The 14,030-nt window shown below is 55.5% G+C and overlaps 3 protein-coding genes across 3 annotated transcripts; 2 read left to right on the top strand and 1 right to left on the bottom strand.

The window, feature by feature from the left end:
• Positions 1-1,767: 1,767 nt before the first annotated feature.
• CkaCkLH20_07900 (uncharacterized protein) lies at positions 1,768-4,382 on the top strand (the record flags this gene model as incomplete). Its single annotated transcript, XM_038890616.1, has 4 exons — positions 1,768-1,838; positions 1,893-1,992; positions 2,048-2,995; positions 3,789-4,382. The coding sequence occupies 4 exons, from the start codon at positions 1,768-1,770 to the stop codon at positions 4,380-4,382; spliced, it is 1,713 nt and encodes a 570-aa protein (XP_038744224.1).
• Positions 4,383-4,604: 222 nt separating this feature from the next.
• CkaCkLH20_07899 (uncharacterized protein) lies at positions 4,605-9,558 on the bottom strand (the record flags this gene model as incomplete). The annotated part of the gene is made up of 2 exons (XM_038890615.1): positions 4,605-9,209; positions 9,265-9,558. 2 exons carry the CDS (start codon positions 9,556-9,558, stop codon positions 4,605-4,607), a joined length of 4,899 nt encoding a protein of 1,632 aa, XP_038744223.1.
• A 1,384-nt stretch (positions 9,559-10,942) lies between these two features.
• CkaCkLH20_07898 (uncharacterized protein) lies at positions 10,943-13,942 on the top strand (the record flags this gene model as incomplete). Its single annotated transcript, XM_038890614.1, has 1 exon — positions 10,943-13,942. The coding sequence occupies one exon, from the start codon at positions 10,943-10,945 to the stop codon at positions 13,940-13,942; it is 3,000 nt and encodes a 999-aa protein (XP_038744222.1).
• Positions 13,943-14,030: the final 88 nt, after the last annotated feature.

The following is a 14,030-nucleotide window of genomic DNA, read 5'->3' as shown; positions in this document are numbered from 1 at the left end:
TTCGGCGCAGAAAGACGAGCAAGGCCAGGCCAGGCCAGACAACCCCAAGCAGGGAAGGCGTTGCTGATGTCGCTAATACGTACGAGGCAGGCAGTCACAGCTACCACGACCACGGGCAGACCTTTACTTCAGTACCTTGCTAGCAGCCCATCAGGCTCGGGCAATGAAGGAAGACACCAAGACCAAGACTTGCGCAGGAAAGACCGGGAAGATCTCCTGAACCGCACCGCCGTCACTCAGGCTGGCACCTCACCTCCAGCTGTGACTGAGGGACGGAAATGGCCCTGGGATGTCGGCTCCACACTTCTATGCGTTGCCTGCATCCCGAGGTCGTTTGCAGTTGCAGTGCTGTGCAAGTAGCCACTATTAATCTAGTCCCCGTGGACTCTTGCAGCATGTACCTTTCTTACCTCATTCATTGTGTCTCACTATTTATTCTTCCTAGGCTAGGTTCCTTTTTTTTCTTCTCTTTTTTTCCAATTCGACGTAATCAATTGGCCCAAGTGCTCATGAAAAGTTCGGCGCATCTTGTCTGGGGATTTAGAATCCTTCTAATTGAGACGGAAAACTGGCCCGGGAGTAGCGGACACGGCCCAGCATAGGGACTTGAAGCCCATCACTCAGAACCCAATCCAACAGTCATCAACTTTACTTGGGCTTCTGTACTCGAAACGGCCTAGCTCGGAGGGGACTTCTGCAATACGTCACGCGCCTTACGGTCCCAGTTTAGTTTTGTCTTCTCCTTCTTGTGCTTCTCGACTTGTTCGACCAACTTCATGCCACAGTAGTCATTTCTTCCAGCTGAAGATTACAGACGGCTCGTCAGCTTCGAGATGCTGATTCCTTCCAAGAAAAGAAACGCACAAGCTAGCGCCCCTGGCGTTGGAAACAACGGCGGCGCCGGCTGCATAACCTAGGAACGCGTTCCGTCAACTCTAAGGAACCCGGCACTGCACACTTTACTCCTTTAGGGCCTCCCTCTTCTCATGGACAGACAGGATGTCGCCTCCAACAAGGTTCAGAGAACCGTGCCTGTATGAGATGACGGGAAGTGCCCTGGCGTGTCGCGCCCGCGCCATGAATCTGACCGAAATTCAATCAACACATGGCAAATTCAAGCCAGCGTAAGAGAAGAATTGAGCCGCATCATCCTTGTCGCTGCCACCGACTCTGCATGAATTACACTTTCAGCCCTTATTTCCATCGCATGGATGAAGACGCTGCACAGTCACGGTATAACATCGAACTGCTTGCGCAGCTCCAAAGCACCCCTGTTTTTTTTCTGGCTTCTCATTAGAATAAAAGATAATTATGTATGCATTTCAGATAGTTGTGGTAATTAGGAGCATTTCCAAGCCTAGTTGTGCTAGGTAGAGCTAAGGGGAAAATGAAGGAATAAGCAAGACATAATTGACGCCAAAGGAGCGCCTGCGTCAGGTACCAGCGAAATTGCGCTGCTTGACTTCGTGTTACGTAAGCTTCCACGACAGGGATCAATGGCCGGCTCGGAGATGGTTGCGGGGCATCTGCCGGCGGGCCCCGGCCCGGACAGTCGCAGAATCTTCTCGCACGGTAAATTTCCGCACCGCCCTTCTGCGGCGGAAGGCACACCGGACGCTTACCACACCAATCCCGTCCTTTCCTCCTGGGTCCTCACTAACACTGTTGGAGGCAGGTACAAGAGTGCCTTTGAACATTGTGTATCCCTGCTCTGTATCGAGCAGCCTGCGCGTCATCTACAAACTTCAACACTGCTTGATTGCTTCCATGGCTGACGACGCCCCGGATTGGAGGACGAACCTCTCGGCGTCCGAGCGCTATGAGAACATTCAGAAATTGTGAGTCGGTCTCCTAGAGGCATATCTCGGTCGCCGACTTACACCACTTCGCAGAAAGGCGGTCCTTGAAGCTGCCGACCCGAGTGCCGCTGCAACGTCGCAGTCCGAGGCGTTCTCTGTTGAGAACCAAGCCTACAAGGATTCCATCTCCAGAGTAAGTGCAGTTTCTCTAACGATCTTGAGGAGCAAGCGCTTACAGTGTGTTGAAGGCCCAATATGATGAGATCTGCCAGCTAGTTGGTTCAGCCAACTTGGCTCCCCAACAGACCACGGCCACGGCCGACGAGTCGGATGATGGTGTAGGGGTCACCATCGGGCCTTACAGAAACTGTCTGCCTGTCGCAAATGGTCTTACGTCAGAGGTCTACAGATGCAAAGACCGGGCTTTGAAGGTCATTGTCGAGACACACAATATTGAGCCTCACAATCCACACCGAGAGGCAAAGATCCTCGCAACGTTGAAACGCCCGTGCATCCCGTTGCTGGAAACCTTTCGGGACCAGGAACAAAGATTCGTCTTGGTGTTCCCTTACAAGCCGCTCACTCTGGCCGATGTCATCGACAAAGGAACGTTTCCACTCCCAAGGGTCCGAAGCTTGTTCAGGGAAATATTCTCTGCTCTGAAAGACATCCACGGCCAGGGCATCATCCACAGGGACGTCAAACCAGAAGCCATTCTTCTCGACGGCCCAGATGGACCGGCTTACCTTTCAGATTTCGGAACCGCCTGGCACCCCACCATGTCGGCCGTTTCCGAGCCGGTCAGCAGCAAGATTCTGGATATCGGAACCGGCCCCTATCGCGCCCCGGACGCGCTCTTTGGAGACAAGGCTTACGGCCCATCTGTCGACATGTGGGCTGCTGGCGCCATGCTGGCAGAATGCTGCCGGAACCCCCCGAGCCCCCTGTTCGAATCAAGACCTACGCACGAAGATGGGAACCAGCTGGGCTTGATTCTGAGTATTTTCAAGACTCTTGGCACGCCCACCAAGGAAACCTGGCCCGAAGCCGCGACCTTCAAGACACCGCCGTTTGAAATGTATCGCTCGTTTGAGGGCCAGCCGTGGGACGCGATCTTGCCGGATGTTGACCCAGATGTCCGGGATCTGGTCGCAAAGCTGGTCCGGTTTGATTCAAAGAGATGGACTGCTGAACAAGTAAGTTGCCCGAAATCTTTGTCCGTCGACGTCCAAGGTCTGACTATCTAGGCCCTGCAACACAAGTGCTTGCTAGAGAGCGACCAAATCTAAGTCCAACTGTATCAGACCACAGCGACTCACAAGGCGAGGGGCAGAAAGGCAATGTTCTTCAATACTCAAGAGATTTCAAATTCATTGTCGGCATTATACTCTATCAACGTTGCTTGATTGTTTCATCGAACTTCTTTGACCGCGGACACCACAACCGTCGAGGCCACATAGGCCTCTGTCCTCTTACAATACATCCAAGCTCTCGTCAACACAAAGGCTGATGAATTACTGCTCTGGGGTATTAATTCTGGACGTTACCACGAGGGTCTGGAGTTGAAGTCATCCACAACAACTTCCATTAACATCAACCTACATCATCGAGTAGCCCGCTATCGATCATCTCTCAAGAACTGAAACACCCAACCACCTGTCAGATATGCCTCAGCAGCAGAAGCCGACCCGTCACGGACCCAATGTGGGTACCCAGGCACCGATCGATACTGGCATCATCGGCCTCGACCCGAACGCGGCCTCGAGACGACAAAAAGGCGACCCAAACAAGAATGGCATCCCGGCTGTTGGTGACTTACCGGCCAAAACACATGGCGGGAAGGTCCTACATCACTGCGACTTCGGCCACAAAAGCCAGTTGGATTGCGCACGAGGCAAAAAATGCCTACAGGCTTGCGTGGACTGCGGCATAACGAATTCTGCACGTGGTAGGAGTAAATGCAGAGAATGCGAAGGTATGACCCATCAGGAGCTGCGAGAAGAGAAAAAGAGGTTGGAGGCCGAGAAAAAGGCAGCAAAAAAGCTGAAGATACATTACAACAAGTTCGATCTCGTGGCCAGGAAGCCAAAGCACACTGATGCCCAACGCGAGCAGGCCCTGCTGGACCAGCAAGAAGCCCACGAGGCCAGCGGGAAGAAGCTGGCCGGCGGCACCGCCCTGGCCAAGATGATCATCCCCCGCCGCCCCGGCGGCGTTCGCAAGCGTCCGAACCGCCCCAAGAAGCGCATCGGGCTGACCTACGGCGCCGTCGAGCGCATCTACCACAAGTACAGGCGGCACCTGATGCACGTCCAGCGCTTCGCCGAGACGGACCAGATGGAGATCGACGCGGAGGGATGTACCGACAAGAGCCCGATGGATATCGACGCGGAGGGTTATGCCAACAAGGACCCGTACCAGTGGGAGGACGCGCACGTCGAGCACATGACGGGCGTGGAGAGCACCGGCATGTCGGACGGGCAGATGGAGCGGTTCAAGGCGGACGCGTACAAGGGACGGAAGCTCCGGCAGTTGCACGAGTTCGTGTCCATGTTCAAATCTCCTGTCCGCGCCCAGTTCTAGACATCTTTTTGCTATTGCTTCTGTCATAGTTTCTTTCATTTTGTCGTCAATTTCGTTCACGTAGTAGTCTGAATTCATTTCCATTGTCATCTATCTACCTCCAACTCTTGCTTTTGTCTATGCACCTCTATCCCGTCCAAGTCTGATTTGTCCGTGAAACATGCAAATTGCCCCTGTCCCCTTCCTTTCCATGCCTCGTAAACCGTGTCTATCACCTCCGCACTACAACGCCCTCCGCGGCTTCTCGGAACCCAGGTAGTCGATCGGGTTACGGCACAGCGGACACGTGTTCTGGTTGCTGCTCTGGAACCACTTGTACAGGCACGTCCTGTGGAAGAGGTTCTTGCAGGTCTGGCACTTCTTGTCGGGCATCTTCTTGTCGGTGGAGATGATGGAGTAGCAGATGGCGCACTCGCTCTGGCCCTTGAGGGCGCCGACGACGTTGCGTCGGAAGGCGGAGAGGCCGTCGATGATGCTGCCGTTGGAGAAGGTGATGATGCCCTGGGTGGTGAGGAGCCAGGACTGCCACTTCTTCTCGCTGACGGCGACGCGGTTGACGCCGACGACGGCGACGCCCTCGATCGGGTAGCTCGCGGGCACCTTGACGGCGATGCTGGCCATGCTCTCGTCCACCTCGTAGCCGGCCGTGATCTCCCTGCCGGCCTTGCTGACCTTGACGACGAGTTCTTTTTCGTCGTCGACGGGGGCCTCTTGGGCGGCGGCCCAGGCGGCGACCTCGTCGAGGGCGTCCGAGACGATGATCGGGGAGAAGTAGCGCGTCATCCAGCCCTCGACGGCGATGCGGGTCTGCTTGGAGCGGCAGTCGAGGTACCAGGTCTTGAAGAGGCCCGGGGTGTATTTGAGGGTGAGGTAGTAGAGGTGGACGAGCAGCCAGTGGAGGTTGCGCTCTTCGGGCTCGGCGTCGGCGAGGGAGATGTCGTAGGAGGTGATGTGCGTTGTCGTGAGGCCCTCGCGCTCGAGGCTGAGGGGGTGCGCGGCGGAGTGGCCTAGGACGTCGAAGGTGAAGTCTAGGAGAGGCGAGAGGTAGCTTTCCGATTTGAGGTGCTCCGTGTAGTCATTACGGACTTTGAGGGAGGCCTTGCTGAAGGCGTCGAAGACGAGGTGCCAGGAGAGCAGATATGAGCGGATCGGGAGCGGGAACTGGGCGAGGACCTCGTCGGGGTAGCGTTCTAGTGTTGGTGCGTCGAGCAGCAGGGAGAGGAGCTCGTCCGGGAGGCGAGCATCTGTCTTGTCGAGGAGAACGTTGACTGAGAGCTCTTCTTGCTGTGCTGGTAGGGCGCGGTGGAGCAGGTTGAATGCAGCGGTCTGGATGGACCGGGATTCAGCCGCGACGAGACCATAAAGCTCTGAGAGGTCGCTGATGTGCTTGAGGGGGATCTTGTCGACCTGTCTGCAGATGATGGCGTCGACGATCTCGAGGGGCTGCGTGGCCTTCTCCCGGTCCAGTTTGAGGAGTTCGATGAGTGAGAGTGACTTGGTTTCGGCGTACTCCTTCAGTGCATCTTCCAAATCGTCGTTGGGTTCTGAAAGGGTCTCGAGCGCGGTCATCAACTTCAAGGACGTGTGGATATACGGTAGCGAGGCGTCCAGGCGGTCGTCCGAGGCCTTCGCCCAAAGCGCCGTAGAGAATTCGACCGTCTTCTCCCAGTGAGGGCCGTAGACGTCCTTCATGCTGGGCAGCAACCTTTGCAGTGCGCGACAAATCTCTGCGGACAGGGCTGGGGTGAGGTTGAGGGTGTCGTCAAGCCAAGATGTGATCTGACGAACAGCAAAGACGATACGGTTGTTCGCCACGGGAATCTCGCCAACCTCGTAGACCTGCATGCAAGCGTTAAGCAACACAAGGATCATGAGACACTTCTCGGCTTTCTCTGGCTCTATACTCGCGCCAGCAACGTCACTAACGAGACGGTTGCAGAGGTTGTTGATAGCCTTGGATGACTCGAGGGTCTCGCCAAAGCCGGTGAGCACCGCCGTGGCTGAGAGAATTGTTTGCGGAGTGGGCCTCAGCGTGGCAAGCTGGTTGATCTTGTCGTCACCAGCGGTGGGGAAGCCATGCTTCTCAGTAAGAGCCTGAAGAAGTTCACTCAACGCTCTGGAACTGTAGACGCCCAGAGGGTTGAGCTCCTTCGTTTCCTGCGTCATGATGGCAATGAGGCCGTTGATCAACTTGGTTGAACCGGCTTCAGAGCCATCCCTCCAGCCCTTAGCCTCGTCAATAATGGTATTGATGGTAACTCTGGTGGAGGAGACAAAGTCTTCCGCAAAGCTGAGAGTGTCTCCGGCGTCCAAATTCATGAAGAGCTTGTTCTCGTCCATAAGCGTGATCTGATCAGACACGATCTGGACGGATACACAAAGAAGATAGAGCAGTTCGACCTGGAAACTCTCAGGCAAAGTGGAGACGGAAATGTCGGACGACAACAACTTTGATGTGTACGAGGCCATTCTTGCCGGGATCGAGTATCCCTCCCGGTCTCTGCGAACCCGAACGCGTTGCGACGACTCCGTGGGCTGAACCAAGAAGTGGGCGCCGCCCAGGCTGCTCGTGATGGACAGCGATGGGTTTAGCGAGCCCTGGAGGAAGTTTGACAACTGCTGCATCCAGATGTTGGTACTCGGGAATAAGTCTTCAATCTTCACGGAGTCGGTCTTGGACGCTTGCAGGGCCTGCTGCACCAACGTATCGACTCCAAGCGATTGCGGTGCTGCGTCTTCAAGATTCCTTTGGATGATGGCGAACACAGGTGATGTGCCATCGCTCGGTTGTTCCAGCAGGGCTCTCAGAGACGTGGCGCGAGACGAGACTGCTCTGTCGTTGAGCTCGGCAAGCCCAAGCAGCTCCGTAACTACAGCTGTGTGAGTCGACTCATCCTGGGACAGCAGTCCAGGCTTATTGTTGGCGATTATCTCTAGTGCTCGGAGAGCCTGTGCCGAATGAGCCTTATCTTGCGACAAAGCAGCGAGGCTGTTGTCCACGAGCTGTTTAGCCGTAGACTCCGTCACAGCATCATTGGCTAGAGCTGCCTCAAATAAGCCCCATGAATCCGACTCGCCCCGAACAATCCCGGAGCATCTCGTTCCGAAGAATTTCTGAAGCTGTTCGTGTGATTTTGAATGAGCCGACGCATGTTGGTTCGCGATGAGGCGTTCGATTCCCTTGGTGGCCAAGTTCTCGTCTGGCAAGCCGAGCAGCGCATCAATCCATGTCTTCCAAATAGTGGCATATGCCGCATCCTGGCCTTGCAGAGACCCCAATATGGACACGCAGCTCAGGAGATCTGATGATGATCGAGAAGCCATCAGAATTTCCATACGCTCCTTACCCTGTGTCGAAAGAAACTGCTCGAGGGCCTGGGCTGCTTCTGCATCTTCCCAGACGCGCGGGGCGCTCTTGCCAATATTGTACAGAACCCCAGCAGCCCCATATGGCTTGAGGTTCCTGGTTGAGAGAAGATTGATACAGCAAGTGATGATGGCCTTGGAAGGGCCGAGGAGCAGCTTGGCCGGGCCTGTTGTGGAGGCCTTGGTCTTTGTCTGGACCTGACCAACGAGGTTGAACCACCGATCACCCTCGGAAGCAATGGCCTCCTGGGACTTTTCGTATCCTGATGATACCTCGGGTAGTGAGTTGGATATCCTGGTGCAGAATTCAGAGGAAAGTGATTCCAGCTTATCAGTAGTCGCCTGGAGCAGGTCTGGGGACGATGTGTCGGCGGATACTTCGTAAACCTCGCTGATAACACCCAGACGTCCAGCACCACCAATCTCCCATGCCGCATTTTCAGGGGTTGGGAATAGGAAGTGCTCGATCAGGGGGAATAGGTGCTCCTGGACGAGCTTGGCTCGAGGGCCGTCGGACGTAACGTTCTTCAAGAAGTGCTTTGATACGTGAACGTAGCATGTCCAAGCCGTGGGGGCATTGAAACGAGGCTCTTCTCTGTTTGTGATACCGGTTCTCATCGCCTTCAAGGCAGCCGCGGATGCGTCTGCGGTGAAGTGCTCAGCGGGGATGGCCGCAATGAGATGCTCAAGGTACTCCCAGTACTTGACAGAACTGGCCTGGGAGCCTTTTTCTAAGAAGCCATTCAGTCGGTGAATCGGCGTCTTCTTGTCACTCGAACTTGACCAGATTTCGGGAAACTTGTTCGTCAGCTTCGTGAGGATCCTGGTGTACTCGATGGCGGACCCTATCTGGCTGCTCTTCAGACCCTCCACGATAAAGACCTTCTTCAAGCGAGAAATTTGAGAGGATACCATCTCAAATCTCTTGTCCAGGCAGATCCACAGCAGCTGGCAGGCCGTCTTTCGAACCGAGTTGTCGGCCATGAGAGCGCTCTTCCAGACCTTTTCCTCGGCGAAAAACGTTTCGTATGCCTCCTCTTCTTTTTGGACATCAGCCGCGTCCAACTTCTGCAAGAGGCCGAGGACCAAAGAAAGACTGGCTCCCACAACTCGCAGGTATTTAGCCTCGGCGTCGTCGGGCGTCGTCGATCTCTCGTCGCTCAGAGTGTCCTTTGTCTCCTGAATGGCCTCGGTCGCATACGTCAAGATTTGTGTCTGGCACTTCTTCCAGAACAGAACGACCTTTCCGGGACTGTTAAGGAAGGATGAAAGGCCGTCGTTTGCTGCCCTCGAAACGGCGCGGTCTTTATCGTAGAGGCCTGCAAGCCAGGTGCCCACGATTCTGGGAACATGTTTCTCCATGCGCTTCCGAGCCGACTTCATCAACTCGAATTGCAAGGTGTGGGAGAGTTCGCGGACGCGGCGGGCATTGTCTATGGATATACGAGGGTATATTTGCACCTGTTATAAGCATTACTAGCTGAATATCAACGAGTTTCTCTTGGGGATAACGCACCCAAGCTTCCAGAACTGCCTCCTCTGTCCCACCATTGTTCTCGTATGGATGAGCCTGCACGTATGCCAAGAGTTCCTCTAATGCCTTGGCCTTGGTGGTTGCATCTTTTTTGAGTGTATTCTTGAAGGAGACGACGACGTTCGCATCGGAAATGGAGGAGAGGTCGGGCGGTTCGGTAAGGTAGGACAAGCCATTATTGTTCGAGGAAGAAAAGCCGCCGAAGCCCCCGCGCGCAGGGGACCCAAAACCTTTTGCGCCGGCCGAACGCGCACCTTTTCCGAAGGCTCGCGACATGATCTGGTGTTTGGTGTGGTTTGCAAAGTGGTGGACGTCTGCGTGATGAGGGACCCAGCGTAAGGTCGAGTCTCTGGAGCTCAAAATGACGTTGGCGGGGTACAGTGCAGATATGTGGCACAGGCGCAACGCTATGAATGCGCAAAGAAATGTGAACGGTTGAAAGCAAAGGGAAGATCTGCCGACCTTATTAGGTCGTGTTTAGTTTTTAAGTGCAAGAAACGGAACAGAGCAGATGTTCGAATTGGCCTCGGCGCATCGCGCTTTGGATTTATGTTTGGTGAGGCAATCGGAACAGGACCAGAGGGCCTCACGAGAAAGCTGCAAAACACCGGGGAAAGAAGCAACACTGTTGACTCAGGCCGATAGATTTTGAGATGGACGAATGAAAACGGCCATACCGACCCGCCCAAGCTCCAACTCGTCTCCCTGGGATGATGCGGTCATCGGCCAGCCCCTCGCACGTGACTTTTTGCTGCTGATGGCTGGCCCATCCGTGCACAAAAGCGTCTGTGCTTTCTTGCATGATCCCCGGCTTATCTGCGGTGTTCAATTGGTCCATTTCGACATCGACTCGAATTGACTCCACATCAGGTGCAGCCGGCAGCAGTTGAAAGGTGTGACCTGCTTCAGTGGACTGCTGAGGTTCGCAGAAGCCCCCCGGCGGCCTTGGAGTCGCCAATTCGGGGCAGTTCGGCGGTTTCAAGCGGCGACAGAGGCAGACGAGGCACCTTACCCCGCATGGAAATGAAATGCTCCCCAGGCCATTAGCGGGAAGAGCGCCAGGGAGGAGCAGGTTGGCAGTGGATCCCGATCCCCCTAGCGGGTTACCCAAGCCGGCCAGGCGCAGGGGATTGCCGCTTGCTGCTCCCTCGTCCCGTCTGATCTGCCCATTCGCCATCAGCTGCAGGTCGCTTGAACTCACGCTGCTCCGACCAACGTTGCCAACCTTCCCTCTTCCTTTCGCCGTTGCGGAGGTGGCGGATTACCGAACTTCAACTCTCGAACTACATACTTCAAAGAATCGTGTCCAACGGCCTATATGCGGGCGCTTCATCGCGCAATACCCTTCAATTCTCCTTCGTGTAAGTGCTTCTGGTTCGTTGACGTGCCAGAGAATCGACAACCTGGCAAGCCGGAATCCAGCTGTCGAGGACCTTGGCTGTCGTTTTTCCTGGTCTCTTCCTCGTTCTCGTCCCTTTTTTCCAGCTCCCGTCATTATTGCTGGTGTCGGTGTCGTTGTCGTCGTACACGTCGTCAAATGCTGTCTTATTCCGAGAAGTACTCGAATGGCATATGCGTCGTCCCAGTCTGCGATGTTGCATAATGCTAACTTTTGGTGATGATCAGTGTCGTTAGGCTCGTCCTCATCATGCTCACCAACATGCCCCGACCCTCGACACGTGCGAGCGGCCTAAGAGCCTTCACTCATGCGAGCCAAGCGCCCACGAAGGCGAGCCACTATGGCCAAACTCGCACCTTTCGCTTCCGCGCGTGGTCGACCTATCTGGATCCCGAATTCCAGCGTCAATTACGACAGCGCCAGCGTCAAGTCAGCTACAAATACATGGAGTCAATAAACCGGAAACTGTCATGGGATCCGAGTTCGCGTGCCGAGGACTCAAGAATAGTGCTGAAGAACATGATGGCGCAGTGCTGGATCAGACACGGCCATACCCACTCGAAAGGAACAAATGTGAAAGACAAAGTGAACTCGGACGACGTCCCAGGAACCCGTCCCGGCCAGAACATTGAAGACGTCGAGCGCGGCGCCATCAACGCCCTCTTCTCCTCGAAGCGCACTGGGTCCTACGAGTACGATCTTTGGCAGTCGCCTCTACAAAACATCCGCAACTACCTCGGCAGTCAAGTCCGGGCCAAGTCAACCACCTCCGCCAGCAGGGACGCAGGCGTCGAAATCGACCCCATTACCAACAAGAGGGTCCAGTCGGATAGTCCCAATGCAGTCCACGAACCTTTTTACGAGGACGGGCCACCTCCTGCCGAAGAGCTAAAGCAGTACGGCCAGGTCCCGCTCGATGGCACCCCGTGGGCCGAGAGTGGAGATGCGGGGACCCCGCAGTATGCGGATCTGGACAAGTACACTCCAGTCATGGACAAGACGCTCGATGCCAAACAGCTCCAGCAAGAAGTTTCAGAAGAGCCAAAGTACGACGACTTGGAGAAGTACAAGCCTGTGGGTCTTGAGGACTTCATCGAAGACGCCAAACCCGCGCCCGAGTCCAAATACGACGATCTCCACAAGTATGCCAACCCATCGCTCACCGAGGGTACGCCCGAGGAACTTTCTCAGCCGGCATACGAAGACCTAGACAAGTATCGACCCGTGATGCACAACGAAGATGCTCAGATTCAAGGGGCGGTCGAGACGTATGACGATCTGAACAAATACGGCCCGGTCATGCACAATGAGGGCAGCGACGCAGCCGTTGAGGAGAAGACTGCCTATGATGATCTTCACAAGTATGGCCCGAGTGGTTTCAACGAGCCTGAGGGCGCGCGTCCTCTTACCGAGGAAGAGAGGTCAAAGGATTATGATGATCTCCACAAATACGGCCCTGTAGGCTACAACGAGCCTTTTGGGAAGGCCCCAATTCATCCTGAAGAAGCATCCAAGGCGTACCCAGATCTCGATCAGTACGGCCCGATGGCTTATAATGAGCCGCATGGTCAGGCACCGATGCACCCCGAAGAGGCATCGAAGGCTTACACAGACCTGGGAGAGTATGAGCCCATCGGCTGGAATGAACCTCATGGAAAGCCTCCGATGCATCCCGAGGAGGCTTCCAAGCAGTACTCTGATCTGAATACGTACGGACCAGTCGCCTTTGCCAGAGGTGATGGGCAGCTGCCAGAGAGCACTGTGGCCCCGATCGCACCCGAGGACATGGCCAAGCACAAGCCCGTTCAGTATAACCAGCCGGAGAGTCAACGCCCCAAACCAGACTGGGACCAAACCACGTTCGACGAGGCGAAGAAGTATCAGTCATATCGGTACAACGAGCCGCACGGTCAGCCAATCCAGACGATGGATCCTGTTTCCAAAGGCCTGAGCGACTTTGATGCTGAAATCGCTGCCAAAGCGAACATGCGTCGACTGAATACATACGGTACTTCGACCGTGGAAGCGACCGCGACAGAGAATGAGAGGGCAGACGATTTGGACCTGCTTCGTGCCAGCGACATTCGCGCCAAGATCCCGACCTCTTCGGGCCAGTCTCGCAGGGAATATAGCACTACTCACAGACAAGTGCTCGAGGATGACCTGCCCCGCTATGAGGTCAATTGGGATATTTCCAGCAAGGCAGCTCGGGTCAGTCTGCGCAAGGCAAGAAGCAAGGTTTGGGACAGCATCCAGCCCAAGGAAGACCTCACTGGCAACTACGTCAGAGACTTCCCGGAAGACTTCTCAAAGTCATGGAGCAAGATCATCACGGAGAGCCCCAAAGCCGAGGACACGAAGTACCAAAGCCCCAAGGGAGACGAGGTTGAGGCTGCGTCTTTTGACGAGAGCTTCCCGAGGTTGGAGCCAGCGATGAACCGGGCTTCTGCCTTTAAGCCACGGGAATCCGGTCAGGGCTCTTTGGACCAGTACTCGACAGAACCTCAAGGTCTCGAGTTGAGTTACACCGAGGAGACCGGGGGCAAGCAGACCTGGCCGGCGTATGTTCGATCGTACGGCACTGTGAGCGAGATGGAGGCCAACACCACGGCGGCAAAGCCCGACTTGAGTGAGCCGGTCTTATACAAAATCCTCGCCTACGACCCTACCATGCAAAGTATCACCTCGGCTGAGACGACATCGGTGGTCCCCAACAGCGCCGCCACGCCGCTCAGTCCCGCAGACGTCCTGCCACGTCTGTCAAACCCCACTAAGTTCTTCCCCTATTTCAGTCCCTTACAGAAGGAAGGATACGAGATTGTATCCGGCAGTGGTGATGTGCTGGTGTTTCGGAAGGTACGGGATGCGGAGGTAGACCAGTCAGCCGCCCCGGTCGCGCAAACCCCGATCATCGAGAAGCCGACGACGTACCAGGCGCCAAAGGTGAACCCCATCGACATGATGGGGAGCGACCCCGTAGTACCAAGCGCTTACTCTTCCAGTCCTACAGGCTTTCTCAACTATGATTACCCAGGAGCGGAGGCGGAGGACAAACCTCCACCGCCTTCCAGCCCGCTGAGGAGACGCAACACAATATCTTGCGACAACCAGGATTTCAGCCGTCGCAAGCCGAAGAGGAGCCGGACCCGACGGGTCATCCTTGGGGCGGCTTGGTTGGGTGGTGTCTCATACGCCATCGGTGTGGTTGGGGAATATTTCAAGACGGGAGGCCAGGACGGCCGCGGTCCCAAGGGGCTGTAGACAGGGCACGTCAGTCTCGTGTGACAGCTTCATCAAGTTCGTGTTAGTTTATATACCATGCGAAGGTCAGCGTACGCAGCGTTAGCAG

Source organism: Colletotrichum karsti, assembly GCF_011947395.1.
Source record: "Colletotrichum karsti strain CkLH20 chromosome Unknown Scaffold25, whole genome shotgun sequence".
Taxonomy (NCBI): Eukaryota; Fungi; Ascomycota; class Sordariomycetes; order Glomerellales; family Glomerellaceae; genus Colletotrichum; species Colletotrichum karsti.
The sequence above is the reverse complement of the archived record's forward strand: the minus strand, read 5'-3'. Positions and strand labels throughout refer to the sequence as shown.